At 35.7% G+C, this 10,000-nt stretch overlaps 1 protein-coding gene across 1 annotated transcript in view; it reads right to left on the reverse strand.

The window, feature by feature from the left end:
* LOC133621014 (oxysterol-binding protein-related protein 10-like) overlaps positions 1-10,000 on the reverse strand; it is a 199,706-nt gene that overhangs the window by 5,557 nt on the left and 184,149 nt on the right. The window contains exons 11-12 of the mRNA XM_061982779.2: positions 364-546; positions 42-195 (exon numbers count right to left, since the gene is read on the reverse strand). Of these exons, the coding sequence (XP_061838763.1) occupies positions 42-195; positions 364-546 (337 nt within the window). The remainder of the gene's footprint in view (positions 1-41; positions 196-363; positions 547-10,000) is intronic.

Here is a 10,000-nt window from a genome sequence, read left to right on the forward strand (position 1 = left end):
AGTTTGTAGTTTCTACCACTTTTAAATGCTTTGAGTATTACCTCCTTAGTGAAAAACTTGGGTGTCCAAGCTTTGTTTTCAGCCGCCCTCTGTCTCTCTTCCTGTCTCTGCTGCTCCTCCAGTCCATGTTTGTGTTCTGTGGCCTCGTCCATGTTGCCATCTTTCAGAGACTTGGTCACATGTCTCCACAAGCGCCTACAAGAACACATCCTGATGTCACTTGCATCTTTTCCACTTCATCAGAGAGCTCTACTAAAAATGTGAGACCATGATTATGGTCATACTATTCAAGAATATTTCAGCCTCCAGTACAACTTCTTGTACTTGGACTTGTGTCTAGTCAGCATTCAAGTGTTATTCTACCTGGACTCTGTGCGTCCTTGTTGCTCCAGCGGTCGCATCTTCTTCTTGGTGACGGCCAGTTTGGTGGTGTCGATGACTTTGGTCTCGCCGCTGCTGTAGGTGAACTCCAACGTACCGTTCCACTCGCCCTGAGCTTTGCACACCGTGGTGTTGGTCAGGTTGTGTTTCACTTCTGCTGTCACTCTGACAAACAAACAAATCAGATGTTTACAGGACCGTCCATTCTTACTTGCTTCAAACTTTCAACGTTTACCGTATTGACCCTAACATGAGGGAAGCATTTTTATCCTCAATAAAATTCTAAAAATTGGATTTGGGGTGGAAACATTTAATGCATCCAAATCCACAGGTGGCCACTCATAGTTTTTCTATCTGTCACTCACACACACCAGAGACCTGGACAGATGCACCTAGTTGGGAAGTTTTGACAGCAAATAAATATTTTTGCTTTTTGAAAACCTGGAAAAAAAGAGTGGTTGTGTTTTGGTAAATGCAGTATGCTTTCCCTATGAATGTTATTTCAAATGTACACGTTATAAAGTCTCCAATGATATTCTGTCTGCAAGGGATCACTATTGATCAGAACCACAATTATTGGCCAAGTATGTTCAACACACAATGTTGATTAAGATCCACCCAATAATATTAACAATAAAATCGGATGATATCGGCTTAGAGTGGAAAGTAGTCCTGCAGAAGGTTTACTTGTGCAAAGCTGGACAGCCAGTGAACATACTTTGTATTTTAGTGAAGTCATTTCCGCAAGGTAACACACAACATGTGTACTTAATTGAAGGATATTGCAGTCTTAACACTTGACAATACAACAAAGTATGACATACTTATCGTGGCATAGTATGTTACTCACACAAACAAAGCCTCCAAGGTGTGTTACAAAGTTTCCAGTAACAAATGTGTCCGCATCGTTCAACTTCCTGTGTCATCAACTTAAATAAAGGAATTATTGTGACCACTAGCTGTCGCCACCACTGTTTCCACTTAAGAGACAGAATAAGTCTGTCAAAAGGTTATTAAGTGTTTTTCATACCGAGTCATTTCACTTAATCAAACCTTGTCAAGCATTCCACACTACAAAATAATACAAGTATATGATTTGTGCTGATATATATCAGATTCATATTGTATTGGCCAAATGTCAAGGCTCCAATATGGGTGTCACATGGGAAATGAAAAAGTTGTATCGGGACTGCCCTAATCACTATTGTTATTATTATAATTATAATTATTACAGCCTGCAGGTTCTTTCTTTCCTACTTAGTCAAGTAGCAAGTTCAAAGGAGGTTACCTCTCATCTTTTATCTTGTATTTGTTCCACCACAACCTCGTAGGTCGAATTAAGTCGTTTGTGTCAAATGTCAAGTCAATTTATTTTCGTTCTTTCGAACCTGAAACTTTAGTTTTTTCCAAGTAGAAACCTTTACTTACTTCTGACCTTCTTTTGGTTTCACCTTTGCTCCAAAACAATAACCTCTTTCCACTCCATCGCTGCCATTTAAGAACATGTTTTATCATATGTGGGGGTTTTTTGCCAATGGAACTGGTGCTTCAAAGAGGGTAAATGGGACAATGAAAAAGGAGGATTACCTCCAAATTCTTCAGGACAACCTAAAATCATCAGCCCGGAGGTTGGGTCTTGGGCGCAGTTGGGTGTTCCAACGTCAAAAGTGGTAAAGGAATGGCTAAATCTGGCTAGAATTAAGGTTTTAGAATGGCCTTCCCAAAGTCCTGACTTAACGTGTGGACAATGCTGAAGAAACAAGTCCATGTCAGAACACCAACAAATTTAGCTGAACTGCACCAATTTTGTCAAGAAAAGTGGTCAACAATTCAACCAGAAGCTTATGGATGGCTACCAAAAGTGCCTTATTGCAGTGAATCTTGCCATTGACATGTAACCAAATATTAACTTTGCTGTATGTATACTTTTGACCAGGCAGATTTGGTCACATTTTCAGTAGACCCACAATAAATTCATAAAAGAACCAAACTTCATGAATGTTTTTTGTGAACAACAAGTATGTGCTCCAATCACTCTATCACAAATAATAAGTGTTGTAGAAATTATTGGAAACTCAAAACAGCCATGACATTATGTTCTTTACAACTGTATTAAAACTTTTGACAAGGACAGTATATATACACACACACACATACATACATACATACATACATATATATATATATATATATATATATATATATATATATATATATATATATGGATATATGTATATATGGATATATATATATATGGATATATATATATATGTATATACATATATCTATATCTCTCTATATATATATATATGTATGTATATATATATATATATACATATGAACATAGATATATATACATATATACACATATACAAACATACATATATATATATATATACATACGTATATATATATATACACACATACAAACATACACATATACACACATACAAACATACATATATACACATTTACAAATATACATATATATACACATACATATATACATATAAATATATGTATAAACATATATATATATATATGCATATACTGTATATATAAATACATGTATATACATACATACATATATACATACATACATGTATAAATATATAAACATACATATATATAAATATATATATATATACACATACATAAATATATATACATACATATATATATATATATATACATACATATATAAATATATATATACATACACATATATATATATATATATATACATATACAAACATACATATATATACACATATGCAAACATACATATATATACAAACATACATATATACAAAAATACATATATATATATATATATATAAATACATATATATATATATACATACATATATATAAATATACATACATATATATATACATGCATTTACATATGTATATATATATATATACATAGATATACACATATACAAACATACATATATATATACATATATACAAACATACATATATATACACATAAACATATATCTATACCAGTGACGTGCGGTCACTAGAGGCATCATGGAAAGAAAAAAAATTAATTAAATTGTTATACGTATCCAGTGATTATACTATAAAGTTATTTTCCATTTAACTTCACCAGTTTTAGATTTTTTTATTCAAAATCGCTGAATTTTCACATTTGCCGTTCAAATACTGAGAAGAGACGGTGCGGTGATCAGCAGCCAGTTGAGGCACGTCACTCAGTTGTGCCTCAACATGGATTGCGGACTCGGCTAACTGCTGGCCTGCTGTGCAGTGAGACCGTATTGCTATATGAATTATATTATACATTTCCATAGTTTAGTTAGCTGAGGTATATAATGTACAGTGTATTTTGTCAACAACTGTATGTGTGTAACGTATTTCTTGTGCTGAGCAATCATAAAACTGCTGCGAAGACGCACTGTGTGAGGCTCGCGTAATCCCGCCTCCTGGTGCCGGTTATTGCACCTCCGCCGCAGACTGCACCCCCCGACGGGAGCGCCACACCAACCAAAGCCCACACCCAAACCCTCCACGTGCAAGACCGAATCCACCCAAAAAAAGTCACTTAACAAGAAGCCAAAAAGTGCAAAAACAACATTGCTCGCACCGGAGGAGCCGTGAACGACTGCAGGGACACAACATTAGGTACACCTGCAGACTGCAGCACGGATTTCATATTGCATTCATTCACAACACCAACACCACTGTTCCCGCACTTTTAAGTAAAGGTAAGACCATAATAACGTTTTTTTTTTAATTAAATGTGCTTTTTTGTGTGCTACAGTTTGTATGTGTAAGGTTAAAGTTAAGTTAAAGTACCAATGATTGTCACACACACACTAGGTGTGGTGAAATTTGTCCTCTGCATTTGACCCATCCTCTTGCTCACCCCCTGGGATGTGAGGGGAGCAGTGGGCAGCAGTGGCGCCGCACCTGGGAATAATTGTTGGTGATTTAACCCCCAATTCCAAGCCTTGATGCTGAGTGCCAAGCAGGGAAGAATGCTGGTATGAGCTTTTAAACAAAACCCGTTAACTGCTGCCAATCAAATGGTGAATAAGATACTCTTTAGGGTTCATATGTTTGTAAATCTGACTGTGATGAAGTCAGTGCCTCACCAGCCATCAACCTCACCGCACGTCACTGATACCTAAAGACAGCTAGTCAATGGGGAAAAAGTCAAGTGTAGCTGGCTGACTTATTCAAGAAGTAAAGATGCAGTCTATTGCTTTTGCTGCAAATTATTTTCCAAAAAGTAATTCAAACTAGCAGCCGAGAGACAGCGGGATTGGGTCAACATAGGTGCACTGCTGAAACAGCATGAAAACAGTGAAGATCATTGTAGCAACATGGTGAAATGGAAGGAATTTGCCTTGCGTCTTTCAAAGGGGAAAACTATTGATGAATTTAACTTCAGTAGACTGCGCTCTCTTTGTACAACGTAAAAATTAAATATGAACACTTAACTAAAAATATAAACTAGTAATTAAAGACTAATATGTACAAGACTGATGAGACAAGATGACACTTTTACTGTAAATACAAAGCTTTATCACTTGGACTGTTCAACCCCAGGCCACTCTTGTAGCTGAATGTTTTCTACATTTTAAGATTAGGAACCATATGTGGCACTCTGGACATCATTCGTTCATTCATTGGTATTATTTATGTTCTTAACTGGGCCACCCCCATATCTTTATAAATGACATGTCATTTGTAAAGACATGCCAGGCTGACAATAGGATAATGTAAACAACACTGCCAGAGCCGCAATGAGTTTATAGTAGGTGTGTGAATGATCAACAATCAATATTATTGGCAGAAATAGAGGGCCCCAAAATCAAATTTTGGAGGCTTGGGCCGGCACTGCATATATACATACATATATATGTATATACATATAAATTAATACCTATATATAAATATATACATACTTATAGATATACATACATACATACACATACATACATATATATACATCCATATATATGTATAAATATACATACATATATATACATCCATATATATGTATATATATACATACATATATATGTATATACATATATATTAATACCTATATATAAATATATACATACTTATAGATATACATACATACACATACATACATATATATACATACATATATATGTATAAATATACATACATATATATACATCCATATATATGTATATATATATATACATACACATACATATATATATACACATATACAAACTAGGGATGTCCCGATCCGATATTTGGATCGGATCGGCTGCCGATATTTGCCAAAAATTGCGTATCGGCAAGGCATGGGAAAATGCCGATCCAGATCCAGTTTAAAAAAAAACTCCGCTCCGTGTTTTCCAACGCACCTATTTAAATAATACATTCCACTTTTCTGCTGCTCCGTAATTACCGTTCCGCATTTTCCAGCACACCTTCAACACATCCACAATTCTCACACAGTTGCTTTTAGCTGCTGGCATTACACGACAGGCTCTTCTCACTCTTTCCTATGTCTCCCTCTCACAGAAAGCGAGCGCACCTTCTTACACATCACATACGTATACGTCCTCTCCCAGCAGAGAGCGAGGTAGCGGCATGGCTAACGTTAGCTGTGATGCTAGCGCAGCCGCTAAGGTGCGCGCCTGCTCAAGCGTCCTCTGCGCATAGCAAATCTATGCCACGCACAAAATCAAATAAAAAAATAAGCGCATAACAATTTTCGACACACGGACACGACAGAGAAAACAGTTTTCTTCATCATTGTTCAAATATTGTGACGTCTGTCGAGACGCTTATTTCCATTCGGTGCCACACGTCCAGACTCCACACCATCAAAATGGCAAAAATGTCCACATCAACACCGTATGAAAAAATTAGTGATTTTTTTAGTTGTGATTTCCTTCTCTGCATGAAAGTTTAAAAGTAGCATATATTAATGCAGTATGAAGAAGAATGTTTTAATGTAGACATGCAAGCCTTGAAAGAACATTTTGAAAATCAAGACTACATTTCCTGCAAATGGGTGCATTTCTACCCTATATTTTAACTTTAGATTTATTCTCATATCAAACTCTTTTGGCTGTCTTTTTGACACTTACATCAGGCGCCCCCCTCCACACCCTGGATTATAAATAATGTAAATAATTCAATATGATTATCTTGTGTGATGACTGTATTATGATGATAGTATATATCTGATAGTATATATCTGTATCATGAATCAATTTAAGTGGACCCCGTCTTAAACAAGTTGAAAAACTTATTGGGGTGTTACCATTTAGTGGTCAATTGTACGGAATATGTACTTCACTGTGCAACCTACTAATAAAAGTCTCAATCAATCAATCAAAACACATAGAATCATCATACTGCTGTGATTATATGCATCAAGTGTTCATTCAAGACTAAGGCAAAATATCGAGATATATATTGTGTATCGCAATATGGCCTTAAAATATCGCAATATTAAAAAAAGGCCATATCGCCCAGCCCTAGTTCAATGATGCCATTTCTGTTTGTCATGTATAATTTTGTCTATTTTGTGTTTATCCTTGAATAAACAGGTCAGTTTCTTGTTACCAACCATTGTGTATTATTCAAACTCCCCTAATTCAGCTGGCTAGTTGTTATCAAGAGTACTAAAACCCTTTTGAACATGATTCTGACAACTAAGTAGGCTAAATAACTTTAAACTTTAATACATGCTCGGATAGGCCAGTATCGGTCAGTATCGGTATCGGTATCGGATCGGAAATGCAAAAACAATATCGGTATCGGATCGGAAGTGCAAAAACCTGGATCGGGACATCCCTAATACAAACATACATATATATATACACATATACAAACATATATATATATATATATATATATATATATATATATATATATATATATATACAAACATACATAAATATCACATATACAGACATATATACACATACATATAGATATACTGTACATACATATACATACCTAAATATATATACATACATACATATACACACACACACATACATATACATACATACATATATACATACATATATATACATCTATATATACATACTTATGGATATACATACATACATACATATATATATATATATATATATATATATATATATACACACATACATACATACACACATACATACATACACACATACATATATATATTTATATATTTATATAAATATGTATATACATATATTTATATATACAAACATACAGTGTTTCCCACACATTCATTTATTTGTGGCGGCCCGCCACGAAAGAATTACATCCGCCACAAATGGATTTTTCGGCTTTGTCTGTGTAGTTACAACTCCGGTGCAGTAGGTGGCGGTAGCCTACTATGCATTGTAACTCCGCCAATAGCACTTAATTCACCTGGTGGGCCAGAAGAAGAAGACGAAGAAGACGGCGGAGTAAAAGAACGGACCGACCGGATCAAAATACGAGGGTAATATAGGTTGTAGGTAGATAAGTTATAGCTGCATCACTCGCGGCTCGTCATATATTTAACGTTAATCCGCGATTTCACCGAGCGTTTCACTCACGGTGAGCAGCCTGACGCTGCTTCATTAACACCGCAGCTGTTGTCACGTCACGTGTTACCATACCGACGAGCTAACGTGTCCAGGTTATAACCCTGTTGTCAATAAACACACGTGGAGACGGTGCTTCAGATACTGCATTAATAATGAAGCTAAATTGTCCACTGTCCACTGCAGCATGTGAATGCAATGAAAAGAATAAAATCTGAGCCAACCAGCTGTTAAAATGTTGTCCAGGTTAATGTTTTGGCCATTAAAGGCCCTTCATTTCAAGATTTCAACTGTGATCGGGCTTTAAACATGTGGCTGACCTGTTCAGATGGGTGTAACTCGGGTGCTCACACTTTTTCTGCAGGCGAGCTACTTTTCAATTGATCAAGTCGTGGGGATCTACCTCATTCATATATATAATTTATATTACTTATTTATGAAATATATGTTTTTGTTAACAAGTTAAAGGTGTTTAATGATAATGCAAGCATGTTTAACACATATAGTTAATATTGTTAATAAATTAAAGGTGTTTAATGATAATACAAGTATGTTTAATACATATAGTTAATATTGTTAACAAGTTAAAGGTGTTTAAAGATAATACAAGCATGTTTAACACATATTGTTAATAAATTAAAGGTGTTTAATGATAATACAAGTATGTTTAATACATATAGTTAATATTGTTAACAAGTTAAAGGTGTTTAATGACAATACAAGCATGTTTAACACATATAGTTAATATTGTTAACAAGTTAAAGGTGTTTAAAAATAATACAAGCATGTTTAACACATATGGATTCCTTTCTTTCATGAAGACAAGAATATAAGTTGGTGTATTACCTGATTGTGATGACTTGCATTGATAGGAATCAGACAGTGGTGCTGATAACGTCCGCATTTTCGAATGGAGGAGAAAAAAAGTCCTCCTTTCTGTCCAATACCACATGAAAGTGGTTGGTTTTTGACATCTTATTTGTCCAGCTTCTGTACTCCTTTGTATACACTTTACAAGAAATACATTGTCGGCAAACTCCGTAGCTTGCTAGCTTGTGCACGCCAGCTTTCTGAGACTCTTATTTTGTTAGCGCATCTGTGCAGTCGGTCTTTGGAGTTTTGACGACAGGTACGGCGCCAGAGTCTGTTGAAATAAAGTGTTTCTCGCCTTCCTGTCGGTAATTTTAATGAGCTAAATATGTACATAAAGTGTTGTACTTATATTCCAACTCCGCGTTCTTCTTGGTCATCGCCGCTGCGGCCGTCACCCCCCGCCCCCCGACCACCGCTGTTTGACTCGGGGGCCGGGGCAGACATATGGCGTCACATTAGTGCCAAAAATCAGAGCGCATAAAAACTGTTATCGCGCGCTGATTCTCCACCTTGTGCGCGAGCGCGACACCCTTTTGTGCGCGCGTGGTGCCTTTCTGCGCGCGCGCCGTCTCGGTCTGTGCACTGTCATGTTTCGTTTTGGCACTTTGGAGGCGGGTATGCATTGATGGCCCCTTCTTTCTGATTGGTCAGGCGAAAAATGCTCAGAGCCAATCAGAAGTATAGCAGAGCGGGTCATCGTCAATATGTATCAAGATTTACGGAGGAAGAAGTGGATAAAAAAATGTCGCGCGCTGATGAAGGTTATTTCACACCACATAAACACAATACAGGGTAATACAAAATGTGACCCAAATAAATAATAAGACAACAAACACCATAATCACATCTTTCAGCCAGAACTGGTCCACCAGCAATAACATCCAACCATAACATTATTTTATATTTTCATTTCTTCTTGAACATTTGTTTTCTAATTTATGGAATTTCTTTTGATTAAGCCATAAAATTAATGAAATAATCTTTGAATTTTGTTTTTAAAATGTTAAAAATAGCCTTTTAATAATGTATTCTGAAACAGTTTAAAATAATCAGAGAACTGACTAACACTGACCCTACACAACTATGTTGCACAATTAAGTCATTTTTTTTTAAAGCGAAAGAGGTAATTTCAACAGGTACAGCATCCTATGTCATATCTACATGTAATAAGATTTGTAACAAGG

The sequence above is a fragment of the Nerophis lumbriciformis genome, linkage group LG21, assembly GCF_033978685.3.
Source record: "Nerophis lumbriciformis linkage group LG21, RoL_Nlum_v2.1, whole genome shotgun sequence".
NCBI classification, from domain to species: Eukaryota; Metazoa; Chordata; class Actinopteri; order Syngnathiformes; family Syngnathidae; genus Nerophis; species Nerophis lumbriciformis.